Below are 23,261 nucleotides of genomic sequence, written 5' to 3' on the forward strand. Positions count from 1 at the left end.
ACATCTTTAACTAGTATTCCACAACCGGGAGCTATATGTGGAGTATCTGGGGAGACATACTGGTGAAGAAAGATTAAGGACATCCAGTATAAACTCTTGTGATACACTTTTAAGAATAGTCACAGTAAAAAGCGATAACAAGATAGTGAGAATGAGTATTGAATTATAACTTTAAAGGAGAGGTAAGATTCATTATATCTTGGAACAATATGATGATCTGCTTATATTTGATAATAGGGTAATTTGTTGTTTAGATCAGATATGCTATTACTCTGTCATATAACTGAAAGCTAAAAGCATAAATGGCAATTTAGCAAAGGTTTCTGTTGTGGGAGGCCGCTTGCTTGTTCCCAACTGCCCAACCATGAAATAACCACACAAAAACCATACTATTTGAATTATTGTTTGGCCAATAACTTAAGCATATTTCTAGCTTGTTCCTATATCCTAAACTAACATCTGTGAATCAACACGAGGTCATGGCCTACTGACAAAGTTTTGGAGGGCTCCAGTGGAGGCATGGTGGCTACATGACTTCTCACTAACTCTGCCTTTTTTCTTCCAGCATTCAGTTTAGTTTTCCTTCCTAGTTCTATTCTGCTAAGCCACTGGCTGAAACAGCTTTATTCATTAATCAATAAAAGAAAAACATAGAAGGACTTTCCACACCAGGCTTGTTTGCCTATCTCAGAGATTTAACATCAAATTTCTGCAAAATATGTTGTCTATATTGCATAATGCTAATTTAATTTAATAAACTTACTCTTCACATAGCTGAAGAATATTTTCCACTTGTCTTCTTCAGCTATATTACTAGGAAGTATACTTTAAGTGGTTTATAATAAGTTTTCATTTTTTTGAAATAAAAATATGATGACATCATTTTTTTCTTCCCTCCAACTCCTCTCTCTCAATCCCTCTAACTTTCTCTTAGACTCAAAATCTTTTATTCTTGTGTTTATATGTATGTGTACATATCTACTCTTAAGTATACAGTTTCAACCTGCTCAGTCCATTATTATATTCTTGTATGTACATAATTTCAGGGCTGACCATTTTTGTGTATATCATAAAATATAGCAAAGGATATTTTAGTAGCAAAAATGTTGTTTAAGTCATATCACTTAAACTCTGTTATACATGTTTACTCTTTGAAGGTGAAGGATATTACTTCTGTCTTTGTATCAACGAAAAATGTATACATTAATGAGTGTTCATTACTGTGAGGAAATATAAAAGAACAATTAAGTTAAAAGTATCTCTTCTGGAGTGTGGATCCTTAAGAACCACAAAGTATACAAAACTTACAAGACTCAGAAAGTAAAAAATCAAGCAAACATTAGAAACTTCTAGGTCTCCAGAAGCTCCTAAATTTTACACAGATTCCCAAACCCCTTTCCTCCAAGGCTATATCACCAACAACAACTAATGGGGAGAGACACTATGTCCTTCCTAGTTGCTTGAAGAAGGAAAGCAGATGTGAACAATCAAACAAAGAAACAAAGAATAATGTCAGTGGTAATGTTCACAAGGGTCTCAAAGTTGAAATAACCCAAATATCCATCAACAGATGCATAAAAAATTTGCTTGGTTAATGAAATGAATAATAGGGAACAGTATCACTAAATGATATGTGGACATGTATTGTAATATTAATGAACTCTGAACCCAGAGAAAATTATTTCATATAAAATGTTAAGAATTAACAAATCTATATCAAAAAAAGCAGCTACATACTTACACAGGTCACAGGTTAATGACTATAGAGTACAAAATTTCTTTGAGCAAGCTATGATAATGTTTTAAAATTGAGGGAGTTATGCATACACCATTCTGTGAATATACTAAAAAGCACTAAACTGTCTTTTTTTAAATGAATTATTGCATAGCAAAAATCATGCCCAATGTAACATTAAAAATACCACTCTTGTAAAATTCCCAACTATTTATTATATGGCTACAAAGGAATTCTATCTTGGACAAAATTTAAAAAAGAAACAGGAGTTAATTTTTGCTCATAGTTTCACATTTTTGTTCAAAAAAGATTCTCACCAACTTAGCTTTTAGATGATGCTATCAAAATAAAAAATTAGCACAAGAAGGGTCTTGCAAACTTTTGCTACAGCCAGGATATCACAGCCTTGCAGAGTTCTACCCCAAGGTTGAGACACCACCTTGTCTGATGAGAATTAGTTATGTTTGTGGAACTTTAGTGGCTAAAGCAGTTCAAAGCCAGCGCTCTTACAACATGAGCCAAGGGAGCTGAAGAAGCTCCATTAAATTTTACAGTCAGAGACAAGCAAAGAAATGTATCTTAGCTGCCGTCAAGGCTTTCTATATGAATTATTTGATTCCATAAATCCAAATCTGCTTTGATGACTCTCCCATTAGAGATATGCAGTTGTGACTGCAAGCTGTCAGAAGAAGCTGTTTTATAGAGCAGCTGAACTTGGAGATCCCACTCCATTCCTGTAATTTTCTATACCAACTCAGAAGCCAGGAATACACCGATGCTGGCTCTTCCTCTCCAGAGAGCCCTCCTCCCCTCCATAGTAAACCATAGCCAGTAAACCAACAAAGGATGGTATATAAAATATAGATGGGCATACACCGGATTTTTCAGACACCCATGTTCTCATATTGAATCATTCTCTAAGATTAAAACAAATGCATTTTGTAATATATTTTCTACTGTCACACTTAAGTTTTATATGCTTTTAAAGTGGAGCATGATTTGGTAAAGACAAGGGTGTTAAACTTATCATTCAATTTTAGTGCACTAGGTGTTGTAGATGAACCACACTATTATCCCTTATGAGATATTTTTTTTAATTGAGCCCTATTCTTAAAGGCAACCAAAGAATCTTTAGGGAATTAGGGAATAGCACTCCCACAAACCAAGCAAGTTGGCAAAAAGAGTTAGCTAAACATGCCTTGGGACCATCATGGTTCACTTTTCTCACATTCTCCACCACAGACTCCACCAGAGAAAGACTGTTTATTCAATTACTATAGAGCAACTCAAAATTGCAGCAGAAAAAATGGGACAGTAAATGAACTTTACAAATAAGTCAAAATAGATACTATACAGTACTGTGATTTATAATTTGTTTTAATAATAAAAAACCCCATAGTCAGATATCAAGGGAATAAAAGCTGAAATATCAGAGAAGCAGAGCAGCCAGTGACTAGTTCTTACCTATAAAAAAAAATCCTTGGACTCAAGGGGGCAAGATCCTGTCCTTATGAACTGTCTTGAACTCCTGTCTCCTCCTGCCTCATATTCCTCTCTGCTCAGCCATTTCCTTTCCTGTCTTCCCCTTCTTGGTGTTGTTGGTATTAAAGGCATGTAATTCCCAAATACTGGGATTAAAGGGTTGAGCCACCACTGCCTGGGTCTGTTTCTCTTTGAGACTGTACGAATCTATTGTAGCCAGGGTGGCCTAAACTCACAGAGAATCTGTCTGCCACTGCGTCTGGAGTGCTGGGATTAAAGGTGTGTGCCACCACTGCCTGGTCTCTATGGCTAGCTAGTGGCTAAGTCTGCACTCTTCAGGCAAGTTTTAAGTGTTAGATGACAAACAAAATGTCACCACACTGTACTAATGGAAAAAAAAATGCATGTAGAATTAGAAAGACTAACGAATGTCAAAGCATTACAAGGGGTACTTCAAAATTCCTGATTTGTTAAGGTGGAAAATGTAAAAGAAATGGATGAATTTCTAGATCCAACTAAATCACCAAAACTAAACTACAAAGAGGAAGAGATCAGCAACCTAAACAGACCTATAACACAGAAGATTGAAACAGTAATGAACTCCTTTAAGAAAGGAAGAAAGGAAGGAAGGAAGGAAGGAAGGAAAAAAGAAAATGGAAAATGTCAGGACCATCTGGATTCACAGTACAATTAATTCTATCAGACTTTTCTTTTTCTTTCTTTCTTTCTTTCTTTCTTCCTTCCTTCCTTCCTTCCTTCCTTCCATCCTTCCTCTCTTTCTTTCCATCTTTATAATTAATTTATTTAGTGTATACCCATAATATTTTCCCTCCCTCCTCTCCTCCCCACCACTTCTCTTCTTTCCCTCCATCCCTTCAATTCACTCCTTCCTTTCTATTCAGAAAAGGGCAGGCCTCCAATGGATATCAACAAAATATCAGCCAATGATTCTTTTTTTTTATTTTTATTTCTTTATTTTGTTTTATTTTTTTAAGACGCTTTTTGCATTTATGTGGAGGACACAGACATGTCATGTGGAGGTCAGAGGACCTTGGACCCTGTGGGTTCCTGGACAAAACTGAGGTGGTCAGGCTTGGTAGCATGCACCCCTACTGGGCCACCTCACTGGCCCTCACGATGCTTTTCTTGTCACAGCTGCAGACTGGGTTTTTCTCTGTGAGGAAGACCCACAGGTAAGTCAATTTGGTCAAGGTCATACAGCTTCGAATTCTTTTTTTTTTTTTTTGAACAAGAAAGTGATTTATTTTTAAAAATCAGAGCAAATTATTATTATGTATACAGTGTTCTGTCTGTCTGTATGCTTGCATGACAGAAAAGGGCACCAGATCTCATTGCAGATGGCTGTGAGCCACCATGTGGGTGCTGGGAATTGAACTCAGGACCTCTGGAAGAGCAGTCAGTGCTCTTAACCTCTGAGCCATCTCTCCAGCCTCAGCTTCGAATTCTTTTTTTTTTCTTTTTTTATTGAGAAAAGGAGAAAAAAAAACAAGTTTCCACCTCCTCCCAGCCTCCCATTTCCCTCCCCCTCCTCCCACCCTACGCCCCCTCCTCCCACCCTTCTCCCCCTCCCCCCACTCCTTTCCCCCTCCCTCTCCAGAGATGGGGAGAGAAAAGTTAGAAGGGAAGGAGGTCGGGCCTTGGGAAAGCAGGAGGATTGGGATAAAGGAAGGTTGGACAGGGGAGCACGGAACCACAATTCTTAGTTAAAGGAACCACGTTAGGGTTGGCAAGAGACCTGACCCTAGAGGGGCTCCCAGGTGCCCAAGATGAGGTCCCCAGTTAGTTCCTTGGGCAGTTGAGAATAGGGAACCTGAAATGACCCTATCCTTGAGCAATATTGACGAATATCTTGCATATCATCATAGAACCTTCATCTGGTGATGGATGGAGATAGAGACAGAGACCCACACTGGAGCACTGGACTGAGCTCCCAAAGTCCCAATGAGGAGCAGAAGGAGGGAGAACATGAGCAAAGAAGTCGGGACCACGAGGGATGCACCTACCCACTGAGACAGTGGAGCTGATCTATTGAGAGCTCACCAAGACCAGCTGGACTGTGACTGAAAAAGCATGGGATAAAACTGGACTCTCTGAACATGGCGAACAATGAGGGCTGATGAGACGCAAAGGACAATGGCACGGGGGTTTGATCCTACGTAATGTGATGGCTTTGTGGGAGCCCAGCCAGTTTGGATGTTCACCTTCCTATATATGGACGGAGGTGGGAGGTCCTAGGTCTTACCACAGGGCAGAAAACCAATGATTCTTAAATTGTTCAGAAAATTATAAACAGAAGGAAGACTGCTAAATTCATTCAGTGAAGTTAGTGTTGTTCTAATATTAAAACAAGGTAAAAACAAAAGAAGGAAGGAAGGAAGGAAGGAAGGAAGGAAGGAAGGAAACTATAGACTAATATCCTTGGTATACAAAGACTCAAAAATCTACAATAAAATACTTGCTAACTGAATATAGACATATATAGAAAAAGATTATCCACTATGAACAATTGGTTTTATCTCAAAGATGTTTCAATATACAGAAGTCAATAAATTAATAAACTACCTAAGTAAATGTAAAGGCAAAATCACATGATTATCTAGCTGAAGAAAAGACCTTTGACAAAAATCTACCACGTGTTCATGATAAAGGTCCAAAAGAATGTATAGGATTAGGGGAATGTACCTCAATACAGTATGTTATATATGAGGAACCTATGTAAACATCATTCTAAATGTAGAAAAACTTGAAGCAATCCCACTAAAATCAGAAACAAAACAGAACTGTCCACTACACACAGTCCTTTTCAATACAGTACTTGAAGCATGAAGTGCACCAATACAACAAAAAAAAAAAAACTTAAGAGATGCAAATAGTAAAACAAAATGTCAAACTATCCCTATTTTCAGATGATATGCTATTATACATATGGGATCTCAAAAATTCTAACAAAATAAACTTCTAGAAATGACCAATTTTAGTAATATGCCAAGATACAGAATTAATATACAAAAATCATTAGGGTTTTCAATACACCAACAACATTCACAAAGAAAAAGAAATTATAGACACAAACACATTTACAATGACCTCAAAGAAAATGTGAGTGTACAACTTGAAATATCTGTAGGAAACAGGAAAGTAAAAAGTAATCATGGTAGTCTTGGGGAGCAATAAAGAGGGGGATAGCAAGGTACAAATAATTGAGGAAATGGGAAAAATGGGGAAGGACTTTTAATTACGGAATGCCAAGGGAGGTCAATACAGGAGACAAAAGGAGGATTGAAAAATAATTAGGATGTCTAAAAAAATCATAAGGAATCACACTATCTACTTTCCTAAAATGGCATGTAATACACGTAAACTTTTGTACACATATAAAATTTAAATCAAATTCACCTAGTGGGGCAGATAATGCTCTTCTCAAGGGTCATAGACTTTCTAACAAAAAACCCTAACCTCAGGCTTAAAAAGCCCCCTTTTTAGTTACTGGTCAGTTTTATTTAAGAGACCCTACCATCATTATAATCTATTGTTGTTCCCTTTTGTTATCTCCCAGAAGTGAAATTTATGTTTCTATTAATGAAGACGCCATCCACTTCAGACACTGAACTGGGAGGCTCCAGAACTGGTCCTGACCTAAATGATTCCTCCCTGAGGACTAGTTTTCATGGCATAAAAGGCACAATGCTAGCTTCTAAGGAGGGAATCAACTAATATTCCTACCTGACTATGATGTGTATGATCTATAACAATAACCAGTGTGATGTGTGACCCTATTGGGCAATGGTAGCATGCATATCTTGGCAGAGACCAAGATCTCTCTAATTGGACCCAACAAGAGTAAAATCATGCCGGCAATGAAAACCTAGCAACTAACTACCCAGGGCTAATGAAGTCACGGGTCTTTAAGGAAAACCTACAACCTCTACTTTTCTTACCCAGCGTAATCCTTACGGATATTCCACACCTTTGCCCTTGTACTCACAGGCAGGTGCCCTTCTCACCCTTCATCCCTGAAGCTTCATTGTAACATATAGAGACCATTACTGAAAACTGCTCCAGCTCAAAATACAGAGAACAATGGCCTTGAGTTGCTCTGCTCCAAATGATACATCAAAAACACAATTCTTAAGCCCAAGGCTTAGGCATAATTGGGCAGGAGTTGGAAGAAAGATCACAACAGCCTAGGAATAGGAAGGTTCTGTTATTACATCTCTTAGAAAGGTCAGAGAACACTCAGAAAGTCTGATCAACATGATATAAACAAATACTACACCAATAGACAGGCTAACATGAAGAGATAAATCTTTATTGTCCCACCCCATGTAAGAATTATAGGCAACTAAACTAACAGCAGGGGAAATAGTTTTCAAAAAAGAACTCACAGTTGTTTATTCAATAGCAAGAGGTCAGCTCTGAAGTTATACACATGGAAGTAACATTATGCAGATTGAGCAGTTTTTACTGAAATATCTAGGAACAAATGTGTCTAACAAAAAATGAAAATGGATCATGAACTTAAAAATAGTAAGAGGACTATATGGGAAGATTATAGAGGGGAAGAGAAAGGGGAGGAATTATGTAACTACATTCCAATTTCAAATAATAAGAAAGTTATTCTAGAAGTTTGTGTAATTAGTGTCATTAAAGGCTGTGCTTGTCTTGCAAAGTTTACAAGAAAAGTGAAGGAAGTTCATTTAGAAAAACAATTGTATGAAATATGTATGTTCCCCTTGCTTAATATTTACAAGTATATTCTTTTACTCCTGGAGATGTTCTATACATACTTTTTTCCATAAATCAGAGGATGAAAAGTCTTAGAGAATCTCCTTAAATCAGAAACTCTGCATAGCCTGCCCATTCCTCACCATCCAAAACATACCAACACATCACGCCATTACCAAGTCAACATTCCTATTTATTAATTTGCTTACTTATTTATTTATTTGTGGAAGAGTATGTATGTCCCCACGCCTGTGTGCAGACACATGACACTTTTAGGAGTTGCTTTTCCCCTTTCACTTTGGGCATGTCAGGGCTCAAAGACATCAAAGCAGGATGCTTTACCACCTGAGTCATCTTGCTGGCTTTCCTTTGAGCCATCTTGCTGGTTTTCCTTTGGTCCTTTGTAAAAAGTTTTATTGTTTCTCTCTGTCTGTCTGTCTATCATACTCTCTCTGAAGCCTGGCTGGTTTTGAGCTAACAGCCCTCCTGACTCAGCTTCCTGAGTACTTGTGTTACAGGCATGCATATGATCTCGCTTAGCCTCTATTCATTTTGTTTTGTTTTTAATCAGTGTTCCTTCTTTGCATGTAATTCTATCTGTTTTAGCTTCTGTCTACTTTGTAAATTGTTTATCTTTCAAGCTTATATTGTGGGAATATATTCCTTGCTTGTTCCGTTTTGCAAAAGAGTCAGTGTGTCCTGTATTGACAGTCAGTTTGTTTACTTCAAATGACCTATTGAAACTTAATGGGGAATTCCAAGAGATACAGATTCACATGCTCTTTAAGTCTGCTCTCCTGTTCCTTGCATAGAGCGTGCCATAAAATAGTCACTACAAACCTGGTTCTACTTAATTGAGCCTGCTCGACACAAGCCAGAGAGGAAAAAGACCACCTATTTCTATGGCTGGCATCCTCTGAAGTTACAAGAATGTGTTTTCTTTACCTTAACTGTCCCCTCTGGGTAGCAGGAATACATTGCCTGTACTATTCTGCTTGGGTTTCTTACCAAAACTGTCTTCACAATGTTTTAATCAATGTTGACTATTTGTAACACAAATTGGAATTTGTTGATGTGATTGCAGACAGATACTACTAAAAGAAAGAAATTCTTAGAAACATATGCAAGCACTGTAGTTTGTAGATATGGTCAGACACCAGGGTGGCAAACACAGGAAGATGGTTAGATGTAAAGTATCTAAAAATAAAACTTTTAAGTGGTGGGAGATGGTATAACAACTTGCATAATAAATGTTTTTATGGAGTTTTATTGAGCAGAAAAATTAGCACAAAGCACACTAAAATAAAATTGAAAATAATTAATATTTTAGCAAAAAGGATGAATAATTGAATAACATTGTAAAGCCTGTACTATAAATAACACATACAAAACACATTTCACAAGTTGTAATTTGCTAATAGATAAATAATGAAGTTCTGTGTAATGATTTAGCTATAAATGAGGGAGGGTGTTTGTGCATACAAATCTATATTTATATGTTTAGGACACATCTGGATAGATATGTGTGTTGTGTGTTAGTGTGCTTATAATGCTACATTATTGTGATTCTACCATAAATTTGAAATGCTCAATGCAATTTAGAAATATATAGGTAAATATGTTTTAATGGGCATGAAACAGTTTTGCACAGCTAGCTTTCCTCCAAGTAGAGATTAAATAGTTTTGTTAGTAATATATTGAACCATTTAGACTTAAGTGTGTAAATTGTTAGTCTAACTATATATGTGACCTAAATGTAATAGTCTAATTATATATGTGACATAAATGTATACACAAAAACACATTGCACTTTGGGAAATGCAGCGCTCACTTCCTCTTCACACATCACAGAGTTAACTCAACTTGCCAAGAATAGTCTCAGGTGTTTGTGCACTAGGTTTTTGGAAGCTGCATCGCCCCTCTTGAGGAATCTCATCTCCAGCATTCCCAGCATGGCAAGGATGTGTGCAGTCTCAAGGAAAAACATCAAGGCAGAATACCCTGTGCTTTCAAAACTGTACTCTGTTTAAAAGCACTGCATTTGCTAAAAAGGGGTGATGCTCTTTGTCCAGCAACAGGCAAGGAAAAAAAAAAAAAACACTATCAGATGTAATAAGGCACAGGCATTGCACATAGATCCATGGAGGAAGAACCAATTAGAAAAAGTAAAAGATGCTAACTACAGACATTTCCCTAGGGGTGAGGAGAGCATTTTCAGTTCACAATGAGAGCACTGACATGGAGTAGATAATTGTTTTATGAGTAATTACCAAACATTGTTTAAGTCCTGTACATGTTTATCTTATTTTCTTTAAACTATATTGAAAAGTAGACCATAATGCATACCTAATTAATAACTGAAGAACAGAATTTAAAAAGAGATTAGAAATCACAGCTCTAATTTTTTGAGCAGTTCATGCAGAGCTGGCCCAAAATTCTGTTCTCAAATACCTTATTTTAATAAATGCAGATTTAGGTGCGTGTAAGCAAACATACCACCAAGTAGTTAGTGCTGCTTTCATTCTAACTGTGGATTTGGTCCTTCAGCACTTTCGGGGACAGAATCTGGGACACTGGGTTGGTGACGTTTACTCTCACATTCTCAGATTCTGACAGAGTGAATAAAAATAACGTTTAAACAATGTAGCCCAGTCTAAGGCCATAGAACCCTCAATGCCTCTGATCTTGTCTAATCTTGGAAGCTAACCAAGGTCTGGCCTGCTTAGCACTGGATGAGGAAACACCTGTGAAGTCTGGGCACTGTAGACTTGCTGGACACCATTAATGGCAGACACCATTAATCCCAGAACTCTGGAGGCAAAGGCAAGCAAGGTTTTTGTGAGCTCAAGGCCACCCTGGTCCACAAAGTGAGTTCTAGGAAAGTCATGACTACAAAGAGAGACCTTGTCAAAAAACAAAAAAAAATTAAGATGATAAAATGTAACCCAATAGTTACTATTGGTACTCTGATGTCACTATTTAACACATGCTAAAACATACCTGTAAACATATTCATTTACAAGACTCAAATATCTAGCTATTGCTAATGATATCATAATCCAAGGAAGAACACGTATGGAACAAACCTTGCATAAATTAAATTGTTACCTCTGCAAAATCAGTGTCTACCTCTGATGATTAAGGGACTTGGTTTTCCACCGAGGTCCTGAAATAGCTTTAAATTGTCTACTTTGATAGTGGTTCATGTTTTTCCATTTATGTATGCAAAGTATTCACTCAACAGCCATTGTTCAATTGATTCCTTCTTGTGGGCACTCAGCCCAACATTTCAATGGAGAAATCTAAGTGTCTCTCTGCCTTGGTTCCTAGGTTCCCTGGTAACCTGAACACAGTGTCAGCCCAATGGGATGTTACAATTTCCACCTGTTCAAAAGCAGAGTTTATGTACAACTTTTCCCAGTCATGTCTTTCTTTATGAGAAAAGAAAAAGTACAGACAACTGTAATAGTTATTGTTCTATTTCTGTGAAGAGACGTTGACCAAGGTAGTCTTACAGGGAGGCATTTGATATGGAGATTATGGTTCCAGAGAAGAGTAGAGTACATGAATTTTGGTATTAGTCCATTATCATCAGGGTAGGGAGCATGGAAGCAGGCAGGAAATCATGGTACTAGAGAAATAGCTGAGAGTTTTATATCTTCTTCAGGCAGCAAGCAGAGAGGGGGCAGGGAAGAGAAACTGTGTCTGTTGCAGTCTTTTGAAACTTCAAATTCCTTAGTAACCAAATAAGTTGAAACAAAGACCCATAGAAACATATTTATATTTATAATTTGCAACACTTGAGGGCAACTTCAGAATCCTTCAGTAGGCGAATTGATAGACTGTAGCATATATAAACAATGGAGTATTATTCAATACTAGAATGAACTACTAAACAATAAAAAAACTTGCAGGAATTTTAAATGATTATTATAAGAGAAAGAAGATAATATGAAGAGGCACTGCATGATTCAGCTATTTACCATAGAAAAACTCCAAATGTAGAGGCAATAATATCAGTTGCCGCTAGAGACTCAGAGACATCAAATGAGGAATAAATAGACTGAGCATAGATAATTTTATGTCAATGAAATTTTCTTATAAAATACCAGCATGACATATCATAAAGCTTCATGTGTATGTCAAATCCATAGAATGTATAGCACAAAGAATGAACATTAAAGGAAAGCATGGATTAGTTAAGATAATGAATTAAGTAACATGTTGTATCAAATATATAACATTGGCACAAGGGTTCTATGTTTGTTTGTCTTTTGTTTTTGTTTGTTTTTTTTTTTTGAGACAGAATTTCTCTGTGTTGACTGTCCTGGTGTAGATTAAGTTGCCCTCGAATTCACTGAGATCTGCCTGCCTCTTCATCACAAGGTTGTAATAGTAGAAGAAAAGGAAAGATGGTAAGTTAATGGAAAGAGCAAATTCTATGTAATTTCCCATACACCTAGAACAAAAAAAGGACATGGTACAATATAAGCCTCAGGAACTTAAACTGCTTATTCAAATAATTGCCTACAAAGTAAAACAAGCCAACACATAATGCTGGAGCAATGCTATCCAGATGAGGAGCTATTGGCATTGATAGCTGTTGAGAGAGGGAGAACCCTTTTTTTGGAAGGTGGCCATTGGTGGTTACACAGGCTCAGTGTGTGATCTCATCATACCCATGTACTATGGCCAGCACTAAGCGGTCTTACTGGATAATAAAAACAATAAAGTGAACGAATAAAAATAGGAGTGGGAATGGGAAGTGGTGGCACACGCCTGTAATCTAAGCACTCAGGAAGCAGAGGCAGACACATCTCTGAGTTCAAGACCAGCCTGGTCTACAGAGCTAGGTCTAGAGCAGTCATAGCTATACAGTTCTCAAAGAAAACAAAAAACAAACAAACAAACAAAAAGCCAACCAACCAACAAGAGAAACACACAAGAACTAAAAATTGGGGCAAGGGGGAAAAAGTTAGAAAAAAGGCAGGGGATATGTGTTTGGAAATCTGAGGAGAGTTAAAGAGGAGTGATATAGAGTAGACATCAAACATCATCGTATGCATGAAACTCTAAAATAAGATTTTTTTAAAATATGTGTAATTTCAGTCTCTTGCTCAGTCCCCCGAGACTGAAGTACTGAAAATGAAGTACCAAAGCTTCTATTGCACAGTTAACCTTGGAATTGTTATTAAGAATATTCTTATGATTTTCAGTAAGTGACAATTTAAAGTAATAGTTAGGCCTATGAACAAATAACTTCATTTTCTAGATTTTCTTGTTTGTCCCTTAGTTGAAATCAGCAAACACACAGTTGCAACCAGTTGAACCCTTGCGAATTATATCTGCGACGAATTATATTTGCGCGTGAATCTTAGAGGACCTAGTTAAATACTTTCTGTTTAGTACCTGTTAAAACTTCACAGGTACTTTTACACTTCAGAACTTCTGTTATCATTCTAATATAAAACATCATAGTATTTAAATAACCAGTATAATCAGGTAGGATCTAGGTTAAAACAATTCTGTATGATCTCAATCTGTGTGCATTTCATTCTATAATGTTACATTCCTTATAACCTGTGGTATTTTAACTATATCAATATAAGATAAATTATGTATTTACAGAGAAAAGAGTGTTTTAGAAAGAGCTAATATACATTTCCAGACTTGATTGAAGTTATAAAATTGTGTAGAAGAATGCTAGCAAACTATTAAAACCATCACTATTGAATTTCTTATGTGAATGAGAAAGTACCTTATACATGTTGCTATATTAAATTCTAGAGAATATATGCCATTAAACCATAGTGGAGATAAAATAAAATATTTTATTGTTACTCATAGGCAATGTGCTCTTTCATGGATGGAGATGAAAGAGGAAATGATTAGGGATGAGAGCGGGAATGGGAGGGAAAGACTGGAAGGGGAGATTAGGGAAGGGAGGCTGCAGCAAGGATGTAAAATAAATAAATGAATAAATATTCAGGTACACCAAATAATTTCATAGGTAACAGAGACAGAATGTTTTCAAACACTTTGACCAGAACAAAATGATATTGGTGTTCATTCTTTCCTCGAGTTTATGAGTAAACCGAGTCATGGTTCAAAGAAAGGCATTTTTCCAAAATAACTGAAGTTCAAGAAATGTATCTGACTGTCTGGTATGATAGGTCTGTCTTTTCCTATGTGTGGACTGGTATGAAGAGATGATTCTCTGCAGACATTACAGGTGACTTTATTTTCAAACTGCAATAATTCTCAGTAAAGGGAAATAAAAGCAAAATGATTACATTTCCTTTCATATTGAAAAATAAAGGTATCATTTCATAATTAGTTGTGTAAAGGACATTGTGACTACTAAAAACAGTATAGCTATAGTGCATGAACCTAATGTGAGCGGCATTCTTCTTAAGAGATAATTATACTTGCAAATAGTTCAGTTCGAAATAATGGACAATATTTTCATGTTTCCCATATTTCAATATAATCCAGTTACCCTAAAAGTATATTTATTGTTCATTATGACAAACTGAGAATAAGTCTCTACGACTTAAGTTGGTGGAAGCCAGATGTTCTGATGCTGTGAAACACATTCGGTCAGTCTGTTCTTTCTTGTAGTGTGAAATTGTTGGTAAATATAATAACCAAAACTATTAGGTGAATAATTCCATAAGCAAATAAAAGTATAAACACTAAGAAACCATTTAATACTTAGAGTGATTATTTGCCATCTAACAATATTTTATTTTTTCAAATTACAATGACACCAGTAATTTGACATACTGATGTAAATATATTATTAACAATTCATATAAAAGCAAGATAATTTTAATTAGCTATAATTTAAAACAGTTGAAAATTTAAACTTTTTAAAAATTGATATTATTGAGCTCTACATTTTACCCTCCTTCCCTCTCTCTCCCCTCCACTTCAACCCTCTCCCATGGTCCCCATGCTCCCAATTTACTCCGCAGATCGTGTCTTTTTATACTTCTCATGTAGATTAGATCTATGTATGTCTCTCTTAGGGTCCTCATTGTTGTTTAGGTTCTCTGGGATTGTGACTTGCAGGCTGGTTTTCTTTGCTTTATGTTTAAAACTCACTTTTGAGTGAGAATATAAGATAATTGCCTTGCTAGGTGTGAGTTACCTCACTCAATATGATGTTTTCTAGATTTATCCATTTGCCTACAAATTTCAAGATGTCATTATTTTTTTCTGCTGTGTAGTACTCCATTGTGTAAATGTACCACATTTTCCTTATCCATTCTTCAGTAGAGGGGCATTTAGGTTGTTTCCAGGTTGTAAAGCTAAGGCCATGGTCAACAAGACAATTTAAACTCTTATTATGTTATGTACTCACTCATAAGTGGATACTAAATATAAACAAAGGATATTGAGGCTATAGTTCATGATCCTACAGAAGCAAAGTAACAAGGTGAAGCCTAAGAAAAACATATAGATCTACCTGGAAAGTTGAAATAGACAAGATCGCCTGACAAAATTGGGAGCATAGGGGTGGGGAGAAGGGAGGGTGGAAGGGGAACAGAAGGGAAGAAGGGGAAGGGGGAGGAGAACTTGAAGGAATGGGATAGTCAACATGGAGGAAGGACAGAGATGAGAGCAAATAAAGAGATATCTTGATTGAAGGAGCCATTTTAGGGTTAGCAAAAAACCGGGCTCTAAAGAGTTTCCCAGGAATCCACAAAGGTGGTCCCAGCTAAGACCGTACTAAACAATAGAGGAGAGGATGCTCAAACTGACCTTGCCCTGTAGCCACACTAATGAATATCTTAAATATCACCATAGAACCTTCATCCAGCAACTGATGGAAGCAGAGGCAGAGACCTGCATCCCAGCACTGGACTGAGCTCCCAAAGTCCAGTTGAAGAGTGGGAGAAATGAGAATATAAGCAAAAAGATCAAGATCATGATGGGTACACCCACTGAAACAGTCTATCCGAGCTAATGGGAGCTCACCAGCACTAGTCAGACTGGGAAGGAGCAAGCATAGTTCCAAACTAGTCCTTCTTAATGTTGGTTACGGTTGCATGGGTGGGGCAGACTGAGCGGCCACTGTCAGTGACAGCAGGATTTATCCTTTCTGCTTGTACTGGCTTTTTTAGAACCTATTCTCTTTGGATGGACACCTTGCTCAACCTAGATATAATAGAACAAAATCTATTATATACGTGTATGAAATGTCTAAAGGAAACAAGTATAATCAATAAAAAAGAAAATTTAAGCTCATATTTTAAAAAATAATTTAGTTATCTCTATAACAAAATCACCTTGAAAGTATAGAGAAAGGCTTAAATGCTATTGGTTATTCAGTTGAATCATAGAGCTTGATTTCTACTGTGTTGTTCATTAATTAATTAATTTCGATATCTAGCACTCTAGCCATCGTGTTCATCCCAAAACCGCTGCTCCCTTAGCAGTCATTCATCTTGCATCATATTCCCTGTAATGCTTTACAATCCCATCCCAAAGAATTTCTGGAGTTTCTTGTACTTTTACATTATGATTTAATAATCCACATCTATCGCTGAGTACCTGCTGCTATTGCCTTACAACTTTTCTGATAATATTTTCTCAACTTGTTTAACTAGTTTATGACGTTCCCCTTGAGAACTTAATATTCCTTGTGAAATATCCTTTTTTTTTACATTTCAATATTTGCTTTTATTAGCAAACCACTCATAACTCGAAAAATCATAATTGACTTCCGAGCCTCCTAATTCATCACAGTTCCCTCTCCTAATCACCCATTAGATTTCTTTGCATTAATTTTATCCATTAGATCACTGTACCTCAAGTTCAGTGTACCATAACTAAACTGATGTTCTTCCCAATCCTAAGAAATCTGATTTTCTTCTTGTCACCTTGTATCTCAATTCTTGGGTACTGAAATGATGGGTACCCTTATGACTTCTTTAGGAATGTTAAATCTGAGCTGATGCCTTCTGAGATACAAAGCAGAACTGTTCTCTATGCTTTACTATAACATCTGATGCTCTTTCTGTTTTCTTATTATACCCACAGCTTTTAGATTCACCTCTCTTCTTTCTCATCAAATGATAATTTATCTTCCTAAAGCTTCCAATAGCTCTTAACCTCCTTGTATGTTAATCTCTAACAGCTTTTTCATAGATTTAGAATTTTCTTAAAATCTGTTTGAAATTGGCTTCATTGATATTAATACTTCTCTACTGAGTTATGAGCTGCACTGTCATTGAGACATTCAAGATCTAGGAATGTTGAGGTAAATCTTTATTTTTAAATTCTCTCTTGCTACTCTGCTGCACTTTATATTTGGCAAAAAGCCAGGATCAAAAGCAAAAGGAATTTCTCATTGATCTATACCCTCAACTATTTTATCAATTACATGACCTCTGCTCTTGTACAATGTTCATGAGTATGGTACGCCATGTATTAATTATTGTGACTTTATAACATTGTTTAGTTTTAAGCTGGTCAAGGGCAAAGATGACAAAATCGCATTCACTCCCTACTAAAGTGAGAACCAACTGAAAATCTTCAATAACTTTGTTTTAAATTGACCTAAAATTGCCATATAACACATATAATATATTATCATTCATATATCATAAATCTAATGTACTCTGCATAAGTCACAAGCACTTTACTACATGAACATGTTGTCCTTTAAGATATGTGCATTTGCATATATATTTATGCAAATAAAAACTTAATGGCTGAGTAGATATTTAAAAATTATCTTTTATAATCATTGAACCAGGTACTCTCTGAGGCCACCGTAATGGACATCATGCTGTTGACAGTTCAAGCTCCTTCCCCAGATCTTTATTCAGTGAAAACTCCACCTACATGATGTCATATTTCATGATACTTCCTGTAAACAGTTGAAAGAACAAGTTCCCCTGATTGGAGCAGATGTACTCAACTTTTCTATCCTCCTCTCCCATTTCCTTTATTCCTACCTTTCTCTTGCTTCATTTCTCGTTTAAACCAAATTTATTTGCTTGCTTTTCATCAAAGATAGACATGATTCTATCACCTCTGTATTTTTGGTTACTCTTTTCCTCTACAAAAGTCCTTGTTCCTCTGAGAACTATTCTCAACTCATTTCAGACCTAGTAACATCTCCCTTTCTCTAAGTGGGTTAAAAAAAAAAAGAAAGAAGAAAGGAAATATTATTTTGTCCAGCAGGTTAAATTCTCCATTATTTTCCATCAAACTGGAAATCACTGTGGGAAAAAAAAACAGTAACACCATCCTCATCCTCTTGCTTGCACAAAACTTGGCAATGCACGAGTTAGTTTTTCACAACCCACTTGCTTTTACCATTGCATATGTGGGCAATCAAAAGAAATGCTGTCAAACTGTAGGCAGCTGAGGAAGCAGAGGTCAAAAGTCAAGCAAACTATTCATAGGGCAAGATAGAGCTGAACCTGGCACTGGTCTCCATCCCCTTGATCCCGAGTGTTTCCTTCTATTTTAAACTGTTAATTGGCTTGTGTTCCTGCTTTGACATAAATGTTGGCATATATTGGCACCCGAAAGGCAGCACAGTACATGTTGAATACACTCCCTTTCATCTGAATTACTACTTGGCTCATGTTCCTTTGATAGTACAAATTTCAACTAGCCCAGCACTTTTGCCCAATACTTATCTGAGAAGCCTGTTCTAAATACTACCAATTACTACCAGTTTAGGAAAAATAAATAAAACTCCTAATTCTTTGTTTAAAAACCAAAGGAATTAATTTGATTTTATCTGCATTCACCCACCAGTTGGTTTCAAAGGGTTAATAAGAATGATTTTGCTTTAACTAGCCTGTGTCCACATTTATGCATTTATGCATGTGGACACAGGCTAGTCAAAGCAAAATCATCTAATATTCCAAGGTAAAGTGTATTTTATCTTTAAGTCAGTTTTGTTTAGTTCCCTCACTACGTTGTTTGGATATGTGGTCCTTCTTTAAACGTTCAGTCATCAGTGTGATTCTGGTGTAAATTGATCTGCCTCCTCAGCAGGGCTTAGAAGGACTGAAGCCTGAAAGGAGACCCTACTTTGAGATTTAGACACCTTTTCTTTTGCCTCATCCCACTCAATATTTAGGAAACGCTCAGAAACTCTCAAGTCATCCTCAGCCCTCAGCAAGGAGAATACCTCCTCCACTTTCTTCCTGTGAGTGTATGAAGTCTCAGGCAGGCTCGGGAATTCCATCTCCCATAGCGGACAGAGAGCATCCACCCACCCCGCAGAGAGGGGAGCCTGAAGCCCTCAGGTTTTGTTGTTTGTCTGAGGATTCCTGCCTCTACAGAGCTTTCTTTTCAGGGAGAGTCTTAGGAGCAGTGAGTTGCTGCCTTTCTTGTCTGGTCGAAAAACAAAGCGAAAAAAACTTCTTTCTGGGAAGGAAAAGTTTCAAAACCCACATGCTAATCACTCCACACTGTAAAAACGATTTTAACACACTCATTATAAATTGCGCTATCCAGTCTTCCCTAAGGGTCCCTAGGAGCCTCCCTTGCTTCTTACTGTTCGATCTGTCCTCACAGGGTGTCCCCGAGTGTCCCACACACCACAAATATACACTTAAGAAATATAACTCTGCCCCCTCACATATAACAGCAGTAAGCATACTGCTTGCCCAAACACGACATAAACATCAGCAAAACTGTTTACTTGTTCTTTGCGAGACTGTCATTTTAGAAAGTCTCAGGCTGGAAACCCAGAGAAGAAAAACACTTCACTTTGTAATGAAAGTACAGCGCTGCCCTCCTTCACTGCCGAGCTGCCAGAGAAACAATCACCCCAGTGACTCACTGTTGCCTCTTAGTTATGTTGTTCTTTCCTGATGGCTTAGGACGTGACCTAATTCGCTTGCAGGAATCATCCTTTTGACCTGAGGATCCCGGCATAAACAGAACCAGCTGGAAGGACAGGGATCCCTCCAGGAGTCCCCAGCTCCCTATCATGGTCCCGGATTTAGAGATGGAGGAAAAGGGCAACTCTGTCCCACTTACCAGTCCTCCACAGATAGAGGGTGGGCACCTCGGCGTCTCCCTGCGCCTCAGCCCCGCGGGCGCCGGAGCTCAGCAAGAGCAGCAAAAGCAGTGGCAGCCGCAGCAGCTGCAGGACGCCCCGGCTCGGGGACGCTAGGCGCCCGGCTCGCAGCCCCATGCTGTCCGCAGCCGCTCCAGCCTCTGGAGCCGTAGTACTCTCGCGGGGAACCGTCCTTCCTTCTCCACCAGAAGAAAACGCAAAAGCTTTCTCCGCTGCTATTGTTCGCTCCAGATGAAAAGCAGCCAAAGAGCAACTAACACTAGGGAACAATAGCATCCGCGGCGCCCGTGGACGCCACCGCCGCCGCCGCTGGCGGGGATGCTGGCAGGGATGCTGCCGCCGCTGCCATGGCGCGCAGACTGGCAGGTCCTAGCGGCAAGGGACACAGACGGCCGCAGGGGGCCCCAGCTGGCCGAGCCGGCCCAGAGCTCTGCGAGGAGCAGCCCCCGCCGCCAGCTGTAGGGAGGGGAGGGGGGCGAGAACCGAAAGGAACCGAGGGGACCCGAGGGGACCACAGACGCGGGGCAGCGAGGGCACAGGGCCAGCACCCAGACTCCACGCGCCCGCCCCGAGAACTCCCTGGCACATGGTGCGCTGAAATATGTTCGCAAGGATACACCAATAAAAGGAATCATCTCGGGGCAGGCTTCAGGATGACGAATAACTGACATTGAAATTCATCGTCACCCAAGGAGTCAAATGCTGATCTAGTGGCGTGTTATTCTCCCTGCATATTTACACAAAGCATCAGCGTTGGTCATTTATTCTGAAGCCGTACCTTCCGAATCACTTTATGAGAGGAGCAGTATTATGAATCTATAAAGGAACAGACTAGTGCTCACTGTCAAAAAGCAACTGAGGACTTTCTAAAGTGTTTATTTTTTTTTAACTTCAGTCCATTCTCAGTTAACAATGTGACCATGGTTAGTCTGTGTCAAATTCAACACATTGTCTTGTCATCCATCGTCTTTGAAAGTGAATTCGTACTTAAGAAGAGTGCGCGATGCCGTCTAATTGCGTGAGTAATAATATGCAGACACTGTTAGCTGGATCCTAGTTCAACCGTGAAGTGAATAAAAGTTCCATTCCATCTCTTTCTCTCCTCTCTCTGTTGAAAACACACTAATAAGCAAGTCTCAGAGGTGGGGAGAAAAATTAAAGCACAAATGTGTCAGTAACTGTAGTTGGCTATTTCCCAGTTAATAAATATTTTCACTTACATTTTATTCCTGAGACTAATATCTTCTGATTCTGTTAAAGGTGCTTTCCACAACCAAAATAGGAAACCACATGGCTTGTTCCTTTTGTTCTCTGTTTTCATTTTCTTAGATCAGTGCTAACAGAAGAATGTGAGCAGTCAGATAGAGCTTTGTCCTCCTGCCACAGATTCACAATAACAGTCTTTTATTATTAATTCATTTCCTCATAAAGCTTAAATAATGTCAAGGCAGCTAGCCATTTAAAACAAAGCAAAACAACAACAAAAATGCCCCAGCAACCAAAAGCTAAGGATAACTATTGTCATTTGGTTCCTAATCTCACACTACCTACAATAACATTTGAAAAGCAGAAAACTTCTTTTGGTGACTTTACTCACTGGGATGCAGCCACCCAGGACTCTGAAATGGGAAAGCTACTGTTTCTTAGGGAGGAAGCCTTACATAGTGCTCCCTGGGGAGGCTTATCATTATGCAGAGCTTTCCAGACACAGCCCTTCTGCATGCATTAGATTAAAAGCAGGTTTGATCAAATAATTCCCAGGTCCTGCCTGTTTAAGTATTCTGACATCAGAGGAAATTAGCTGCATTCAGGGTTGCAAATTTGGTCTTTGTTTACTTTTCACTGTGTTAGGCCTCTAAGAGGGAATTAAAAGCTCAGAGAGCCCTGGCCTGTGTCTGTGATTAGAGGCAATAAGCCATTGTGGCTTTCTATTTCTACACTGGTGAAAACGAGGCAATGATCAAAAGATTATAGGTTGATAGGGATACAAAGGAAGCCTGATCCTAACTAATGTATGTTTCCCTGAAGGAGCAAGTCTTTCAACGTTCCCTCTGTCAAAGAAGAAAAAGACCTGCCCTGGCCTCCTGGGTTCTGTTCTCTCAGAATTTCCTCCTCCTTGCAAGGCCACCCTGCAAGGAAGCATCTCCCTACCCCTTCTGGTTGTACTTCTCAGTTGTTGTTCCTGCCCAGCCCTGAAGTGCTATAACCTCAAGCTGCAGGTTTTGTTGTTAATGCCCATTCATGGCATTTTCCATAAGCCCCAAGTCAGTTCACCAGGTGGAGAGAGAGATTCATTGTACAACAGAAGAGGCGTGGAAGGAGGCAAACACAGGAGCTGACGTCCGAGCTCGCTGCCTAGACTTCCTAAAGCCCTCAGAAGTCACACTCTGTAGCTAAATGTCAAATGAAAATTTAAGATTAGATTTTCTTATTTATCCAGGATTGTATAATAATTACTTATCCATACAAGATATTAAACATGACAAGCTATAATGTTAAGGCTAATTTCAAAATGAGAATCTGTTATCATTTAAAATACCTAACTAAGGTTAACACTTGTGCAGAAGTGTCTGAAATTTTTCATCAGTAGGTTCTCCTCTTTTAAATGAAACTTAAATCAAGCTTAGGGGACCCCCCACCACACGTACACATGCAAATGTTCCGTAGTAATGGAAACATCTCTAAATAGTGGTATCGAAACTAAGTCATAAGAACATATGTCTACATCAATGTCACATTCTGTTCATATATTGCCATTACTGCACTTGAGGACAAAAATGCTTGGGTCGCTGAGGAGACAAGGTGATGTATATATTCAGATACACAACTCCTTGAGAAAAAAAAGTACTGCTCACGTGGATTAACTTTATCAATAAACCTGATACATGGCAAGGGATAGCAAGAAATATAGATCTTTGTTTTCTAGAATGATATAAATAATAAACAAATGTTTAATAACACCATGTCAAAATGCAGTTCTGAGACATCTCAAGGATGCAGATTTAAATTGGCCATCTGTACAGCCTGCCATGAAGTAAATCAGTCACCATTTTTCATAAATTGTTCAAGTATTAATGAGCCAGGACAAAAAATGTTTTCCAAACCAACAGAAGATAAATGTAAAACATTTCTAAATGCTAGAAATGGCACAATTCTGACCCTATTCATTATAAGTATGGTATCCTTAATTGCCCTCTGTTATCTTTGCTCTCATTTAAAAGTCATACTGTATAAAGGTAT

The 23,261-nt window shown here is 38.1% G+C and overlaps 1 protein-coding gene across 1 annotated transcript in view; it reads right to left on the reverse strand.

Moving 5' to 3' along the window:
- Thsd7a (thrombospondin type 1 domain containing 7A) overlaps positions 1-20,586 on the reverse strand; it is a 401,309-nt gene extending 380,723 nt beyond the window's left edge. Inside the window, exon 1 of the mRNA XM_041675563.1 lies at positions 19,982-20,586. Coding sequence (XP_041531497.1) covers positions 19,982-20,297 — 316 coding nt within the window. The 5' untranslated portion in view covers positions 20,298-20,586. The remainder of the gene's footprint in view (positions 1-19,981) is intronic.
- Between the last annotated feature and the right edge of the window lie 2,675 nt (positions 20,587-23,261).

Source organism: Microtus oregoni, unplaced genomic scaffold, assembly GCF_018167655.1.
Source record: "Microtus oregoni isolate MIOR12 unplaced genomic scaffold, Mior012 000026F_ref0000081, whole genome shotgun sequence".
In the NCBI taxonomy this organism is placed as follows: Eukaryota; Metazoa; Chordata; class Mammalia; order Rodentia; family Cricetidae; genus Microtus; species Microtus oregoni.